The 19,000-nt window shown below is 39.0% G+C and overlaps 1 protein-coding gene across 1 annotated transcript in view; it reads right to left on the minus strand.

Annotated features, from left to right (window-relative positions):
• Window positions 1-5,458: 5,458 nt before the first annotated feature.
• The window catches only part of LOC135476110 (leupaxin-like), a 38,102-nt gene continuing 24,560 nt past the window's right edge, over window positions 5,459-19,000 (minus strand). Inside the window, exons 2-10 of the mRNA XM_064756011.1 lie at window positions 15,601-15,845; window positions 14,576-14,807; window positions 12,902-13,037; window positions 11,815-11,980; window positions 11,351-11,602; window positions 10,443-10,616; window positions 9,223-9,338; window positions 8,654-8,768; window positions 5,459-7,964 (exon numbers count right to left, since the gene is read on the minus strand). Of these exons, the coding sequence (XP_064612081.1) occupies window positions 7,698-7,964; window positions 8,654-8,768; window positions 9,223-9,338; window positions 10,443-10,616; window positions 11,351-11,602; window positions 11,815-11,980; window positions 12,902-13,037; window positions 14,576-14,807; window positions 15,601-15,845 (1,703 nt within the window). The 3' untranslated portion in view covers window positions 5,459-7,697. The remainder of the gene's footprint in view (window positions 7,965-8,653; window positions 8,769-9,222; window positions 9,339-10,442; window positions 10,617-11,350; window positions 11,603-11,814; window positions 11,981-12,901; window positions 13,038-14,575; window positions 14,808-15,600; window positions 15,846-19,000) is intronic.

A 19,000-nucleotide genomic window follows, 5' to 3' on the forward strand; every position in this document is an offset into this window, starting at 1 on the left:
AACAAGGAAGTTTGGACAGCAGCCTACGGTTCTTAAGGGCTATAACAGTGGTAGTACATGTATATGGTCTTTATACAGGAGGTTTATCCAAGATTATCTTTAATTCCCCAATATGGCATATGCCAACAGCTCTCACTATGGTGCTCATTGAAAGATTCAGCATTTGCTTGCTAGAGGTCAGTGGTTTATTCCCAGCATTTTATTTTCGTTTGCTCATGACTGATCAAATCTTTAGTTTTCATGGTTGATACTTGTTATACACAAGCCATTCAGATCAATATCTCATGGCTTTAATTAGAAGTTTATAATCATAGTTAACAGTTTACATTTTTATGTATGGTACGCTTGTTCATCGATCACTTTTCACAAGTTTGTGTCGTTGATCTTTACAGCTGATTTGGTTCACAAAGTATAGTCTCAGTCAGTACAAAGACACTTAATGTTTACACATACAGTGTACAAAATCACTAGTTACTCATGTTTAATTTGCAATGTTTATTTTCAAATAAAATATCACAAGTATTTCTGCTCTCTTGTTGGTATTTATCAGTCATTCATTATGCCTTCAATAAATTTGAAAGCAGATATGTAACTGATGCTTTACCAATGCCGTTGCTGTGAGTTCAAATCCACCTCATGCTGACCTCTCAGATCATAAGTGAGAAGGTTTGCCACCACTTTTATGGGTGAAATATTCTTGAGTACGGCATACAGCAACTTCAATCAGATAAATAAATCAAATGTTGCTCATGCTGGCCAAGTGGCCTAATATGTTCTCACTGAAAACCACTACTGCGTGTTTGCACCTAGCACCACCATTCAGTCGTGATGCTTCATCAGGTTATTCAAGAATTTTATACAAAGTATGTTAAAAAAATATAACCGTTTTTAGCGTACTTATAAATAAAAATGTCTGAGTGTGAACAGTATTTAAATAGCAACCATTTGTTCATTATTCCGTCTACATGTAGAGGCATATGCAGTTAGTAAGTCTACGGCCACTTCTTGGAGTCTATTTCTGGTATCTGGCCAAGCATATTGCTCCAATTTCTGATCTTCAGTGTGTCAACCACTCAAGGTAGCTGGTACCTGTTCAGACTGATGACACAAAAATAGGCCCAAGAACAAGTGCAATAGGTTTGAAGTGCTTTGTTAAGCATGGTACTAAACCAGGGATTTTTTGCAAGAAATTGATCAGCGCAAATGAAATCCAATCAAATCTTAGAATAGCCAAAATAATCGCTTAAATAAAATTTCTAAATTGGGTCACATTATAACTTTTCCACTTTGTATCATACTGGAACATGTTGGTGTTCACTTTGCATCATAATGGAACACATTGGCGTTCATTTTGTATCATACTGGAACACGTTGGCGTTCATTTTGTACCATACTGGAAGGTTGTGCCTGGCATACATGTTCAACCTTTTCAACCCCCTCTACAATCAGTATTTTGAAGTATTCTGAGAGAACTGGGGGATGCAGGGAATTAATTTGGACAGTTTTCTGAAGCTGGAGATCCAAATGGTTGAAGATTTACAGTATCTTGTTTCACACAAGTTTCATGTATGCTCACCATTATGACCCACAGGCAACAAAATGTACTACAGATTGTAACCAGGTATTACAGGGAGGAACAAACAACACAGTTTACTGAACAATATATATAGATTTTATTGTGAGCTTCGCCATACAGTTGTAAAAAATAACACCACATATACTAGTTAAGTAATACAGTATTTGGTTTTCCTCTCGGTTGTGAAATTTTACGGAGGAGAGGTACAAAGCTAACCTAAAATGTCTGGTACAGTATCAGTTACAATTCATAGATTATGAGTTACCTTCATCAGTGTCAGTTACATTTCACCATTTGCATTTCATCAGTATCAGATATATTTTATCAATATCCGCTACATTTCATCAGTAACATTTTACCAGTATCCGTTACATTTTGTCAGTATCAGTTACATTTCATCAGTAACATTTCATCAGCAGGAGTTATATTTTGTACCTTTGTACTGGGTTTAGAATAAAAGAATACCACAAAACTTCATCTAACAAGTCAAAATGTCTGTAGTTTTGGCATTCATCATGTGGATGTAAAAGGTAACAACATTACAAGACCAGGACTGATTCCACACAGTCTTTTCTCTCGGCTGATCAAAATCAAACACTCAAACCTCAACACTAAGTGCTCGCATAATGATATTGGATAGTGAAATTTTGAATTATTTCGATCACATTTATCAGGTGGTCAAATTTTAATCTTTAGAGGCACAAAATGGGCTCTCAAATCACATTTCCAAATTTTGACTTACATGTTAGACGCTTTGTGGAATTAGCCTGAGATTTAACAAAGACAAAAGTAGGTAGGCAATAAAGGCCTGTTCATTGCTAAAATTGTACTGTTTATAACTTGATCAATAGATACTGGGATAGTATAATACAAGAAAAATTGAACTAAACTCAGCAAAATAAACATTCCAAATGAAGCAGTGACATTTTCAACAAAGCTAGCACTGTCATACAGTCAAACCATGCTTGAAATTAAAAAAGCCAAACAAAAAACACAAAACAAAAGGAAAAACAAAAAGAGGCAAACTGAAAGTCAAACAAATTTATAAAACATTCATTTTTTAACCCCCTTTAACATAAACATGTGGGTAAATGTAAATTTAAAGCATTGCATGTTCACGAATACATTTCTTTCTTTAATCCATGCAAAGAAACCAGACAAGACAAGGAAACCACAGTTGATGCACAGGAAGTGCAGAAAATTGTGTCTACAAAAGAATGACATATTCCGGTACAAGAAAGCTTTGGTAATTTAAAGGCACGTCACTAATAAAACCCCTGTACTGAAACTGGCAGCTTCAATGTCATACACATCAATATAAAACCTGAAATTCTGAACTTTTTGCCGTTCTTCAACAGGATTAACAGTTACAACTACACTGCATTTGACCTCAAATTTCTCCCCAAACAGTGCATGTTTAAAGACAAACACATCAAAGGTCAGAAAATACTACTTGTGGTGCCGATTCACATATACTCCCATTACGGTATCGCCCTGTGCCTTCCAATCAAACGACTAAGCACCTTTCCAAGATCAATAGAATTCTCAGGATCGGGCAAAATCTATAACGTATTCTTGGACGAAATTTTCGGTTAAGTGTAGTAATTTGTTAACATTGGCAGGACATAAGGCCAGTTCTTCTTTTTTAAGTTTTACTATAAATGTAAATCTATTAAACAGTGGTAACAAAATAACAGGAACTGGACTTGAACTGGCACCTAAACAATATACATGTATATGTGTGAAATGATGCTTTATTGGGAAAAATGCTCAGTTATGGCCCATGACCGAGACAGGCACATACTGCCATGGGGAGGGGAGATAACGCACTGATGTTGCCCATTAGCAACCAGTGCCCTATAATAACACAAATCTCTTTCTGCTGTCACGGCCAGCCTTCCATTTATGGTGCCCAGATGCATACTTGGTATCAAAGTCATGGAAACTGTTATTATAAACTTTGGGCAGGTATGAGTTTTAATGATGACAGTTTGAAATTTTGGGCAAGACGACATAAGGAGACAGGTGGTGATGATGCCGTGAGGGATGTACCCATGGCACTACTTGGCACCCCTCCCAGCTGCTGGCACAGGAAGGTCCAGATTTTGATGCTCAACCTACATGTATGTCAAGATTTTCATGGCTTCTTTCTCACAGGCTGAGCAAGATACATGTACAGGTATGCACCAATGCTTGTTGGTCACAGAACGCTTCAGACTAATTCACAGGGGTTTGAGGCCATATAGTCCACTGTACACCACTGCGTTACCTTGCCTCAGAGACCACTAACATGTATCCTGCCTATCTTGGTTGTCAGCCATCATCCCCATAACTGAGTATCGTTTCCTCTTACGAGTACAAAACTGAGTCATATTCCACATGGTTTTGAAGCCTACTACAGAATGTCCCCCAACCAACCAGACAAGTTAGATTTGGACAATATTCCGAGTAAAGTTGATTTTATGGCAGTATAGACATGTCTGCACACAGGTACAAACCTTTACGATCACTGGGCAACATAAAGACATAGGCATGCCATGCAGGTAATTCATTTTTGATAGCACCTGTATAAAATTTACTTACACTGCGGCAGAAATGATGGCTTTGTGCTCGTACATTGGACAGAATGTTAACCAATGTCGTCACACGGAAGCTGCGCAAGTTGTTGCAATTTTTGTTCTTATATTTGATGTACATGTAACCAAGTCTTTTATCTTCTCACAATAAAGTTTTAATTAACTTCTTTGTACAGGTACATGTTATATATGTAAGAAACTATACCTGGGATTTGGGGCAAAAATGTTACACAAATGCAATCAAATTTTCACGAATATTTTAGAAAAGCCCACATTATTACCTTTCACAGCATATTACCGCCGTATGTGTCCGTGTTAACAGTTACAGTTAACATGTTTTTGCCAAAAATCCCTGTGATGCCTCTTTAATGACTTCAAAGTACATGTACATTGCCTTGTGTGTTTTGCAAATAACAATAATTTTTGAAGTTTTCCATTTTGGGTAAAACATAAGGTTTTTTATTCGCTCAATTAAGGTTTTAACACTGTATTAAAATATTAAGTACACCATGCACATAGCATGATTGTCAATGCTTACTAATTTCAATGGCATTTAACTTCATTCATACTCAAGATGTACAATGTAAATTTACACATGCTTACATGCAGTTACATGTACAATTTATACTAGTGCCTTAAGAACAAAACTTTACATGTACAGTTGTAACCAGGTTAAGTGTACATACATGTACACGTACATGTATTTCGACACAGGCATGTACATGTATGTCGACACAGCCATGTACACATACACGTATGTCGACACAGCCATGTACACATACAAGTATGTCGACACAGGCATGCACATGTACATGTATGTCGACACAGGCATGTACACATACAAGTATGTCGACACAGCCATGTACACATACAAGTATGTCGACACAGGCATGCACATGTACATGTATGTCGACACAGCCATGTACACATACAAGTATGTCGACACAGGCATGCACATGTACATGTATGTCGACACAGGCATATACATGTACGTGTATAGCAAAAGGCCAATCCAGATCCAGAAGTACACCGGGTGATACAGATTCACATGTATTATGCTTTATTCTACGTGTTACAGCAGGTAGTAACCTTTACGCAACGTTCTCTGTGCTATGATCACGGAACTTTGGGTCACCACAAAGCCTGTTGTATCATTTTTTAAGTTAGCTGTTTGAGCACGTACATTAGCAGCTTGAATATTAATCATGTTTCACCAGTTAGTTGACACTTGGCTCTGCCTCAACAGGCATAACATGTATTTTTATTTATTTATTTATTTATTTGCTTCGTGTTTTATGCCGTACTCAAGAATATTTCACTTATACGACAGCGGCCAGCATTATGGTGGGAAAAAACCGGTCAGAGCCCAGGGGAAACCCACGACCATCCGCAGGTTTCTGCCTGACCTTCTTACGTACGACTGGAGAGGAAGCCAGCATGGGCTGGACTTCACAGCAACTGCATTGGTTAGAGACTCCTGGGTCATTACACTGTGCTAGTGCGCTAACCAACTGAGCTACAGAGGCCCCTGCATAACATGTATGTGACAATTATACAAGTTTGTAATTCCAGCATAAAAATATTCAACAATGCCAGGGGAATTGCCATTCATTTAAAACCATAGATTCCATACTTCCTTATACAGTATCAACATTAACATGATTTCCGGTTTTCTCAGACTTCTTGACAATGATTCTGTTGTTTAGTTCTCAGATCTGTGGTAATCTTCCTTGTGGACAAAACTGTGAGACAATAAGCACTTGAAAAAGCTACCCACCTCTGACTGTTGTAAAGAACTTATTTGAATATCTGCGCATGTTTTCAGTGGCTTGCACAAAGATGTGCAAGTGTGCCTGACTTTAATTTCAAGGTAACCATGTACATGTTCATGTAGGTCTGTTCCTTTTAGGTATATGTAGTACTTAAACCATATACATGCATGCATTGCTTATATCAAACAGTCTACTGTACAAATGTCCACATGTACGTCCAGTACAAGAAAATATCAGCGTTCAATTCGGTTTGGAAGACCAGATTTGTTTTAACGTACAAAAACAACTAGACAAGTGTTAATACAGATACTACATGTAGGTACACATGTACTGTGGGTTGAAAATATACATTACATGTAAATTGAATCAAAATGTATAATATTTACATTAAGAATAAACAGGAGTTCCTAACACAGCTCACTGAATTTATTTTGCCCCTATTTAATGTTAATCAGTCAATACTTATCAACTAATTGTACACAAATGTACCTCAGCCCGGGGTTAGAGCTCAAGTCTTTTTACAAAGTAAGCTTTTACACTACATAATTTAATACTTGAAACAAACAAATTCTGCTAACTGATGCAAAAACATGAGGGAACTGAAAGGCTTGTATCTTAAGTTTCATGGTTGAGTCTTTGGTTAAAATAAAATTGTGACACCAAATTTGTTTAGTACCTCTGATCCCTTTTCCTCATTTTGCCCAACGGTTTGTTTAGAATCACTTGTCACGACAGATTGGTTTCACGGTATAATTTAAGTACCCACTTGCAGCTAGATACCAGTAATCTACACATATACTGCCGTACAGTACCAGAACAATATACAGTAAAAGACCACAGAATGGCAGGGCTCCCACCCATGGATGGGCCCAATATTTTGTGTTTGCTAGTACTCACGGATTATACTCATTTGATTTAAGTACAAATCGTTATGTGGAGATAAATGGATTCTACTTTGGTACATGCACCCCGCATGTATTCATTGACCTGTTTAACACTGAAAAATCAAGTTCTTTCAAGGACTGGAATACCTTTCCACAAAATTCAAGTACCGGAACTTTCAGCGGGAACTCTGACATGGAGAGTAAAATCAGAGCAGTAACAATTAATTTTGTTTATTGGGCAGAAAAATCCTGACTGTACTTTTTTTTGAGGATGGAGCAAAATTGTGTTGGGATCAATGGTCAATCCTTCAAAGGCAGACTGCCGCTTACCGGAGGAATCCATTCAGGCATTAAACTGCAGCTAGAAATATCTAATCACTGATCACTGCTGTCATTCAAAGTAGAGATCCAACAACAACAGAGAAGGCTGCAGATAACCCGTCCAATCAGAACACTAGGTGAACTCCATGGGTGAATGACAACCAATCAGCACACTCCATCACCTCCCATGTAATCCTGTTCATCCAATCATCTCTTCAGGCTGTCAAATGGCATTTTATCAGAGCAGATGGACTTCAATAGAAGTCTTTCAACAAGAATGGAGACAAAACACATTTCACAAGGCACACCATTGGCTATACTGTATACTGGTTTAAATGCAGCATATACAATCCCATAAGCAATGAAGGCCATACACAAATTCTCCTTGGAGGCAAAGAGAACACAGTCTGCAGTAACATGAAGTTACTGCGGATTCCAGAAATGAATTCAGTCAGCGGTCTGCAGGTATATCAGTCATTTAGCCGGAGATATACAGTATGCATACAGGCATGTAGCAGGTAGCACAGATCTCCATTACATGCACAATGGCAGCCACAGATTCCCAGTATCAACCAAACAGCTTAACAAAACATGGGTGGCAGTAGGGCTTGTCATTTTGCTCCTTAAACGTGCCCTTGTTCAGCTGGGTCAAACAGAACGCACAGACGAAATGTTCCGGGTGAAACTTTCTGTACATGGCTGTAATGCAGCGCCCGGTGATGGGCTTGTGGCAGCTGGCACACAGCGACCCCCGCTTAGCGTGGTAGTGAGTTTCACAGTATGGCAAACCCTCGTGGTCGAAGAAACTTCCTCCACCGAACGGCACGTGACATTCCTGGGAAAAGATATGTTTAATATTCAGTATGTACATACTTGTATTGAATTTATTTTCTTTACTTGATTGGCGTTTTACGCCGTACTCAAGTATTTCACTATTACGATGGCAACCAGCATTACGGTGGAGGAAACCCACGATCATCCGCAGGTTGCTGGCAGACCTTCCCACGTCTGTCTGGAGTAGAAGCCCGCATAAGCTGGACTTGAACTCACAGCGAGATGATTCTGTATCATTGAGCTCCACTGGCATGCTAACCACCCAGTCACAGAGGCCCCTACCTGAGTCGCCAGGAGGGTGGACGAATCAGTCTTAGTTTTGTTGTCAAGGTAAATGGTCACAATCCCGAACTTACACGGACTAGTTTCAGTAGTCCAACATTAGACAAATTCTTAACTTTGGTTTTGGTATTCAACATTTCTAATTCACTTGCCTCAATGTGCCTACAAAAGATTCGGTTCTGTCAATTAGTGTATACATCTATTCCTTGAAAATGACACCTGTAGAGCAGTAGTGTGGAAATGCTGAGTACCCAAATTTATGAGATAAATTCAGTTTTCTAGTAGCCAAAACACAAGTGAAATATCCGTGTACGATCTACACCCTAAAACTGAATGATCAACGGATAAATTAAGTGACGCCTGATCACATGGGGAATCTAACTGATGACTGACCACCTGTGAACTCACCTGGCAGATAAAGCACTCGGGGTGCCACTGTCTGTTTAAAGCGGAGATGTAGTTATTCATTATGGCCCGACTGCAACCTCCACATTTGGGAGCAAACATGTCAAAATAGTCCCTTCTGTGAAATAGCAAAATACATATCACCTTAATGAAAAATACAGACAAAACTATAACTTAGAGCTTTGTAAGTCAGCAGCAGACTAAAACATGTACATTTCATACAGTCAAAGCAGCACAATATCCATGCAATTCACACTAACACATGAGTGTCTTAATTTTATACTGCAGGGTGCTTTTCACTCCTTTCCTTGAAATAAGAGTTATCTCCCTTCAGCTCAAACAGTACTCCAATCAGATTATGATACATGTACAAATGTCTGAACTGAATCCCTTTGAAGATTAACCTATAGCTAATGATATTAAAAATGTATTTTCAAGACCACATGAGATAGGGTTGTCTATATTTTTACAACAGTACATCTGTCAGTTATCCCAGAACATTGGACGGTAAGAACACGACTGCTGTCATGTATGAAGTCAAAAAAAACCCCTTGAGTACAAGGTAGACTGACCTGCAAAAGGCTTTACCATCCCTCTCATGAAAACCATCCTCCCCAAACGTCTCACCACAGGAGGAACAGAAAAAGTGTTCAGGGTGCCATGTGGTTCCCAGGGCCGTCACACATTTCTGAAACACAGATACATAATCATCTGAACATGTCTAAGGGATATACCTATATGACTGCTTGAAACACAAGAATTTTGTGTCGCACATAAAATAAATGAGTCCTCAAATAAATAAATAAGTATTCAATAAGTATTATATATACATATATATTAAAATAAACAAATAAACATGTCCCCCAACTGCTCCTTTGATCCAGCAGGTACTTATTACATGTATATGTGTAGCTAATCATGAACAAAACCAGAACCGGCCATTTTTTTTTTTATACCTTAGTCCAATCTCTATCATTTGTTTGGTTTTGCTGAAACTTGTTTTTTTTATCATTGTACAGTTGTAATAGGCAAGTTTCAGTGTTGATAGATTTACTGTGCTGCCTCACTGAATAGGCTGTAATAAAAACACCAGACATCTTATCTAGTCAAAATATACTAATGTGATGCCAACCATTACCTTTGCCTATCCCCTAATGCTGAGCACCAACACAGGGAATTAAATGAGTGAGTGCTTAGGGTTTAACGTGGTACTTAACAATTTTTCCACAGTATGATGATGAGGAGTTTTTAGAGTGCATGTAATGTGCCTCCTTGTTGCAGAACAGATCTCCACTGCTCTTTTATCTAGTGCTGCTTCGCTGAGATGTCTTACCGAAGGCAAATAAGTCACCCTGCCTGAGCCATAATACTGATTTGGGTCAACCAGTCCTTGCACTATCCCCTTCATGCTGAACACCAAGCGAGGAAGTTACAACTTCCTCTTTTAAGGTCTTAGGTGTGACCCAACTCAGGACAGACCCTGGATCTATCGCCCCTGAAGCTGACAGCCAAGGAATTAGCTAGATTGCTCATTTAAAAGTCTTAGGTATGACCACACCCAGGAAATAATCCCGTCTCCTGAACACTACATTGGCAGAAGCTCTAACTTCATGTTCACCACAGCAGAGTTCAATATTTATTTGATTCCAAGCTTCTGGCCATATATGCAAAAATTTCTTCTAACCTATCATGCAAGCTAACAACAGCCAATCCAGCTTGGACCTGACCTGCTTTTCAAAGGAGAAAAAAAGGGTTCTCCACCACAAAAACAGACAATGTACGAGTAACTCACGTCTAGGATGGGGCCGTTGCAGTAAGCACATCGTGGGGCAAACAGGTTGTGATAATCCTTCTCACAGTAAGCTTGACCATCTCTCTCGTAAAAGTTCTGCGTGCCCAGTTCCAGCTTACAATGGGCGCACACGAAATGTTCTACATGCCACAACTTCCCCAAGGCCGTTATCACCTGTTAACGAGAGAACCCAGCACAGTCAAAAAAAGTGTCCAAACCACTGCAGAGCAGGTGCGCCTGTTAGTTCTCGACCATGTACATGTCACTGAAAAATATTCTTGAGTACGGCATCACACAACCAATAAAATCAATAAATAATAAATAAATAAATAAATGTAACTGAAATTACATCTCCGTGTATCACTGACTGTTTAACAGCTACATGTGAAAAAGAACACCTTTCATATATCTAATTACAGCCCTTCAAATCATCAGGCTGTATCAAGCTGACTCCTGATAATAATGTATGTCTGGTAGCAGACACATGTAAATTCAAAACAACAACAACAACATACTCCAGAGCATTGAGAAAGTTCACAGAATTCTGATTGGTAATGGTTTACTGATTTTCCAAATGATGACAGGTTACATGGCTTCAATTTCATTTATTTATTTATTTGACTGGTGTTTCACACACGGAACTCGAGAATTTTTCATTTACCCTAAATGACCATGAATTTTGTCTATGACTCGCTCATTTTCCCCGATTCTAAGAGTTCTATTGATTCTATAAAGGATTTTTTAGGTTTGCTTGGAATATGTAATGATATTCTACTGGAAAAATGCAAGTTTCAACACCAAAAACAATACTTCGTGACATTTATTTGCCTCTAAAAATGCACTTTTGTGGGCGAAATTTGAGGTCAATTAAGGTATATGATGATGGTCAGGGTTATAAGAAGCCTTACCTGTCCGACGACGGGCTTACAGCAGGCAGCACACGTTCCCTTGGTCTTCGTGCTGACCCCCTGACGGTTCATGTCAGATTGGAGATTCCCCAACATCGCATCCAGCTGACTGTTCCCCCGTGATGGGCTCACAGGGCTCGGGGTCTCGTGACCTTTGCCCTTGTGGGGTTTGGCATACGGTGGGTCGGCACCCGCAGACTGGGCCGGGGACATGGAGTGCTGAGTGATCTGAGCCTGGCCACCGCTCTGCATCTGTCAGAAAATAATTTAGAACTATAAATAAGTAATTAGCATTTGGTAATCATGTTCAACTGTCCTTTAGATAATATTTCACTTATAGTACCTGTACTGCAATAATGGTGATACCACACACGCGTATATGTATTTCATTCATGTATTTATTTACGCATAATCACACACACTAGTCTTTTCTGCTATATTTACACAACACATGGGTTCCTCACCTTGAACTGTGAGAGCGAGTCCATGAGTTCATCCAGCTCCTGTGTTGCCGTGGAAGCGCCATGCACCTGTTTCTGTTCGTGAGTCGACACTGTCCTCGTCTCCTCGATGGTCTGGACCGGGTAGTCGTAGGAGTCACGGTTTGTGGGAGCCGCCAGAGGGGGCCGGCTAGAATGGTATGACAACAATATTTGCATGTAGAATACATGTAGGTAATAAAGTATCATCAACTGATATACATGTAGCATATCTATTTATTTGACTGCTGTTTTACGCCGTACTCAAGAATATTTTTTTGGTCACCATAAAAGCTAGCTTTTAAAAAAACCCTACGCACTCACTCACTCAAATTGGAAGCGAAATAGATGCTACGGATGAAACTCTCCAAACAATCCTATTTTCTATCAAAACCTTTAATGCCAACATAAAGGCAAGACATTAAAGGCTTCTCACAAGAATATATACATATGCAAGAATGAGCTCAAATATGACAAATCTGTGATGTTGCAAGATTTGTGCCTTGGGTCCATATTTACTAAAGCTAAATTTAAAATGCTTCACACTCGGAAGTATAAAATTTCTACACTGACTCTTTTTACTGCAGAACAATACGCCACAATTTAAGTTCTTTCCCGTTGTGAGTTTGGATTTTTAAGCACTTTAAATTTATGACTTTGTTTAACAAATATGAGCCCATCATGTCTTTTCACAGGCACAGTGAATATGACAGAAACAGAGAGGGGTAGTTATATATGTAACTCCATTATCAGGAATTTGGGGCATGATGGGAAGAAAATCATAACAACATCTCAATTCCTGATGTGGCTTGGCACAACATACGCCTGCATAGTAATTCGAGAACATGGCACACGTATCCTTTAACGCTCATGTATGGACTTGATTTTGTTCACATGGTAGGTGAAGGAGGACAGAGAGGCAGACCTACTGGTATGGGAGGGGAAAATGTGAGAAATAGCTGGCAGCATTTGAAAAAAATGGTAAAAACTCCAATGAAAAGTCGAATCATAAAATGGATTAAGATCAGCTCTTATGAAGTCTAACGCAAATGTTCTGATATGAAACTCTTACCTGGCAGGAGATGGCACCGAGTTCTCCAACTGATCTAAGAGGTTATCGACCGACGATCGTTTGTTGTCGTATCCTGGAGACTTAGGAGTCTTCACTCCACTGTTGTCTCCCGTACCGTTTACCATTGGCTGGTTTACTGGAAACAAACGAGGGGGCGTGCATTATTACAATGTGCCTTGGCTAACATATTATTAAACCTGGGTATTTTTAGAAACTTCACCGTTAAGCTTTAGCAAAGCAGGTACATAGTAACTGATAAGGCATCAAGCCCAGTAACATCAGAATTCAAATAGCTCATCAAGAATAAAAGTCAAATAGCTCATCAAGAATAAAAGTCAAATAGCTCATTAAGAATAAAAGTCAAAGATCTCCATGCATTTTCATCAGTGATCTTACCCAATGAGAATATAAAGGAATTTCAATCAATAGTTCACTTTAATATGCTTTCTTGACAGTCAAACAGATTTTCAGGCCTACATATATACATGTATATTGCATATACTGATCATTAAAAAAAAAAAAAATTCCTCCAAATAAAACACTACACGACTTTACACAAAGACACGTCTCAAATTTGATCTGACTGTTTCACCATCCCACTTCCCGCTTTACCGCTCACTGCATACATGCACACGCATTTATTACTGCTGACATACTATTATTGCATATTTAACTTTTGACCATGGGAACATTTTGTACATGGGAAGGTCTGCCAGCAAACCTGCAGATGGTTGTTGGTTTTCCCCGGGTTCTGCCCGGTTTCCTCCCATCATAATCCTGGTCGTTGTCGTATAAGTGAAATAACCTTGAGCACAGCGTAACACACCAATCAAATAAATAAATAAATATTCAACTTTTGACAGTGTCCATGTTTATGACACATAACTGCCACTTTATTGTTTATTGTGAATATGGGAAAGTTTTAGCTATCACAATGGAGAGGATACAATCCAAAAGCTTGCAGATGAAGTAATATTGCTGAACAAAGTCAGAAAGTGTTTTCTCACTCAGCTGTTCTATATCAATACATGTCTACATTAGTACATCAGTACTAATACTTCATGTAAAAATTAGTACACAGCCAAAATGATGTGGTGTAAGAAAGAGCTCCTTTGTTTCAACCATCACAATGGAGGAGACAGTGCTGTCTAAAAGTTAGAAAATGTTTTCTTGGTTTACCTCTCAGGGCCTGGTTGTTGGAGAGCAAATTAGCTACATGTACTACTGGTATTAAGTCATATTACACATTTAAAATTTTAGTGAAACATAGCAGCCATTGCAGTATTCCAAAGCCAAAGTATAACAGCAGAAGACTTAGTTCTTAAACATTATACTGTTATGCAATTATTTTATGGCAAAATACAACACTGAATACTTTGCTTGAAGTTAAATCTGGTACTGAGTCTTAACACCGTTCTGAACAACCAGGCCTAGTACTTCAGTTTCAGTACATTGGTACTGAAGTGTAATACACCTAAGTATTAGTACTCTGCTGACTTGAAGTGATGTAAAAAAAACAAAAGTCCTAACATCCTAAGAATTACAAGTTCTGACTCATTGCCCACTTAAACCCATTGACATCGGAACACGCCAGCCGGCCAATGGCAGCGATCGACTCTCAAGTGTCACACGGATGCGTGCGAGAATCAGGAAGCAAGCTTTCCCGTTAAGTACCTGCATTTCTTCGGTCAACTTCCGCCATGAACTGGGCCGAGTTCAGATCCTGTAGGAGCTGATCCAGCTCTGACAGGTTGTTGCTGAGTGACATGCCTGGTTTGGGCGAGGGCTGCACGTCCCTGCTGCTGTTGCTACTGCTGCTGCCGAAGGATCGGTGGACCGTGACCGGCTCCTCCCGCAGGTTTGGAGTCAGAGGAGAGGCTCGGACGTTCTGTGGCTCGTAGATTGGCTGGAAATGCAGAAATCAGATTGGCTGGGAATGCAGAAGTAAAATTGACAATACAGCTGCATTGACTCTAGTGCATGTACCTGCAGTTGGCCACCTTTCATACCATCACTCATACCACTTGTGTCAAACACGCAAGCAATGGGGCTTCGTATCACCAGCATATAGAGGAAGCTGATATCTACAAGTAGCTAAATTATGTCTCAAACAATATCTAATTTTTGGCCAATTATTATGTCCAAATTTTTGTTTTTCAGGATGTTAGGTCCAGTCAGCTGATTCCTGTTATGTAAAACCAGCAGAATACTTTTTTCTATCCGGGTCATTACTGACTACTCATTATTGACAACCCACTAATGAAATGGTTGCTCTCAAAATTTTCCAAGAACGGATATGTGTACAAACATTTATCATGCATTTGTAGCAATAAAAGTTAGTTTGCAACTACATGCACAAAAATCATCCTTATTAAACAAAAGAAAACATTTTTGCAGCTATTCTTTTCATTTCTTTTTAAAAAATGCAGAAATGATGATAATAGGCTGACAGTTAAGATAGGATTTTCTGTGTTAAAACATGAAGTATTTATTTATTTATTTATTTATTTAGTTGATTGGTGTTTTACGCCGTAGTCAAGAATATTTCACTTATACAGGGGCGGCCAGCATTATGGTAGCAGGAAACAAGGCGGAGCACGGGGCCCTTAAGTCTTCATCATTCATGAATAAATGCACAATTCTGGTACCTATACATGTACGTACAAATGAAAAAGAATTCCAATCGGCAGACAACTCACCTGTTCAGTGTAGTGATTGGACCCCACACCATCCAGCACATCACTGGGCGGGGGAGGGGGTAGAGGAGGGGGTGTTGACCCTCGTGAGTCTGACCTTGCACTGCTGTAACTCTGCCGCTGGCCTGAATACTGCTGGAGAGGTGGGTTATGCTGGGACGGGGAAGCTGGAGGCGGAGCACCCTTGTGTTGTTGTTGGTAGTTAGAGATGTGTGCTGTGGTGGACTGTAAGTCCGCTAACAAGGCATCTGCAAACACAGGAAACCAGACCAATGAACTTACATGCACATGTACTAATTGCAGGGATGGACACAGGGTCTTGTTGTGTCCATCAGAATGGACTCCATAGGGCAAAAAATTTGAAAAAAAGACAAATGATTTCTTTCTAAAACATGTACATGTATTAATAACTTTGTACTTAAGATTTAAGATCTTTCACATTCATTTCATAGCAGGCACTCATAAATATCTAAATATTGTGCAGAGAAATGGCTTAAAATGGCTGAAAATACATTTCCAAGCATACACAAAATATGCAGCCTTCAGATTCCTGGCTACTTTGGTTTGTTTTACCTCATTACGGCGGGAGAAAACTTTTCCAAAAATTGAAATAAGGACTCAGGACAACCATTCTTGGATCCAACACTGAACTGTTGCTTCATGTCTTACTTAAGCAATTTTTCACTTATGTACATGTACCATGGTGTTCAGTTTTATGGACAGAGGAAACCTAGAGTGTTATTGTGCTTGTACCATACAGAGTAAGTCCTGTGATAGAGCTTAGCTACAGGTACTTTGCATAAAGCCGCCGTACAGTGGTGTCTTCATCTACAGGTATACATGTATGTAGCTTAATGTACTTGCCAGACTTGTTTAGTCTGATTTTCCAGTCCTTAATAACTAACCTGCCTACAAATGTAGGTGGAATGACATGAAGTACATAAAGATACCTCAAATGAAGAGTAAAAAAAAAAAAACATGTATTACTGTTGGGAATGTAAAAATGCACTTTCAGAAGCATATACAGGCCTTAAAACCACACTTCTGATGCCAACACTTAAATTTTTGTGATAAGAAATTAATCAAACTTAATTCACAAAAAAACAATCATGTAAATGGCACTATTCAGGTGAATTAATCGATCAGAATGTAGTAAAATGTGTCACTTGAAAAATGCTAAATATCAGGTGAAATTATTCACACTAAATTCACAAAAAAAAACATGTAAGTGGCACTATTCAGGTGATATTATTCACACTAAATTCACACACAAAAAAACATGTAAGTGGCACTATTCAGGTGAATTAATCAATCAGAATGTAGTAAAATGTGTCGCTTGAAAAATGCTAAAACTTTAGGTGAAATATGGTACTTGTACATATGATATAAACTGTATACTATAAATCTTCAACATTTTCAAGCTTCATGAAACTGTGTAAATTATTTCTCTGCACCCCACAGTTGTCTCAGAATGTTTCAAGCTATAAGTTACACAGGTGGTTGAAAAGGTTGAAGAATTAAGGTGGTCCTCCACATGGGAACAGCCTTGGCATGTAGGACTTTCTGCTGGGAAGTAGTAATAAAAGTTATAAATTCTTGATAATCGTGCTAAATGTCAATGAAAAATACAAAAAAGTATGATCATGACATCAAAAATGAGTGAAGCAGTCATGCATTTCAAAAGCACACTCAGAAAATTCATTTCATTAGTTGATAAAAAACAAGCGAAACTTTAACATCACCTACTGACATGATGACCTACAGGTAGTTCTGGTCTTAGAACATCTCCTTACAAAGACAGGTACAATTTGTCATGTCTACACCTCACCTGTCTGACAGCTAATGGGATTTTATAACCACAGGTATGACAACAGTTACGTGTAACCAACATTAAACCACAACTATTTCACTAATTAAGTGTACGTACATTATACAAACACACATACATACATACATACATACATACATACATACATACAAACACACATTCATACATTTTTTTTAACTGCGCTTGTTTTTCTAGGTGTGGGTTAAAATGCATGTGATGGCTTTGCTAATATTTTGTTTCATTTCACAAAATAAATGTCTGAACCACAACCAACTTGGTTGAAATGAATTTTCTTAACCTTTTTTCAAGAATGCAAAAGACACAAAGAGTTTAAAATCACAAGCAACATTATGTGTACAACGGACATCTATAAAAATTATTGCCTAAAACACCATCACAGAAATAAACAAATAAATACATCTATAATAACATAAATACCATACAGACTGATATTCTGACACCTGACTTATATGGGTACAGGCCTAGAAAACAGGGCCACTTTAGACAAGGTGTACAGTCTGCTGTCAGAAACACTATTAAAGAACACCTGGATTTTGATTTATTTATTTATTTGATTGGTGTTTTACGCCGTACTCAAGAATATTTCACTTATACGACGGCGGCCAGCATTATGGTGGGTGGAAACCGGGCAGAGCCCGGGGGAAACCCACGACCATCCGCAGGTTGCTGGCAGACCTTCCCACTTAAGAGCCTGGATTTTGTCATGTGGCCTTATACGTGTAAATGTACATGTACATACCCCAGGCATCAAGTGTGATTCCTTCAAGCTTGGCCCCCTACAGTCTGACAGGTGTAACAATATTATGTCACCTAAGACACTGTCCCCATACACAGTACCTGTGCGTACAGCAAACAGCGACTACAAGTATTTGTACCTGCACGAATCCTTACAGTTAGGTCCTCTACCAGTCTATAGGTGTGACAGTATTGCTATTATGTCACCCAGACACTTCCCACATGTAGAGTAAACAGAGACAAACACTATACATACTTGTGGTTTGACCCGTCCCAGTCATCTCCCCTGACATGCCTGACCCCCAGGGGCCTCTTCTGTAACCCACCCACACTCACACATAAGTGTGGACACTCACACATTCCAGCCCTTTCAACAGACACCTGACAGACATTTCCCTTCAGACATTCCTGCACCCAGCACTGAATGTAAATCTCATGTAGTACTCACCCACCGAGAACAGGTTTTGATAAATGTAGACATGTACCACAACAGGAGACTAACAAAAGTCTGCTGTACACACACCTCACCCTGGACTATCGAGAAACTTTAGCACTAGTACATCCATGTGTATTTATTACTACTGGGGCATCAAGCATGTGTGATTTCATACCACAGTTGTATTTATAAATAGAGGTGTGGGGGTAGAGTTCCTTGAAGACGACCCAAGGGAACTGTGATGTTTTATCACACGCATCTCTGAAGAACACAAACTAATCTAGCAGCCTAGTACTTCCCTGACTTGGCATTGTGCAGTACTCAGGCCAGCAGTGTCAGTATACAGCTGTACTATATATTTATTTATTTGTGTATTTTATTGG

Source organism: Liolophura sinensis, chromosome 10 (assembly GCF_032854445.1).
Source record: "Liolophura sinensis isolate JHLJ2023 chromosome 10, CUHK_Ljap_v2, whole genome shotgun sequence".
Classification (NCBI taxonomy): Eukaryota; Metazoa; Mollusca; class Polyplacophora; order Chitonida; family Chitonidae; genus Liolophura; species Liolophura sinensis.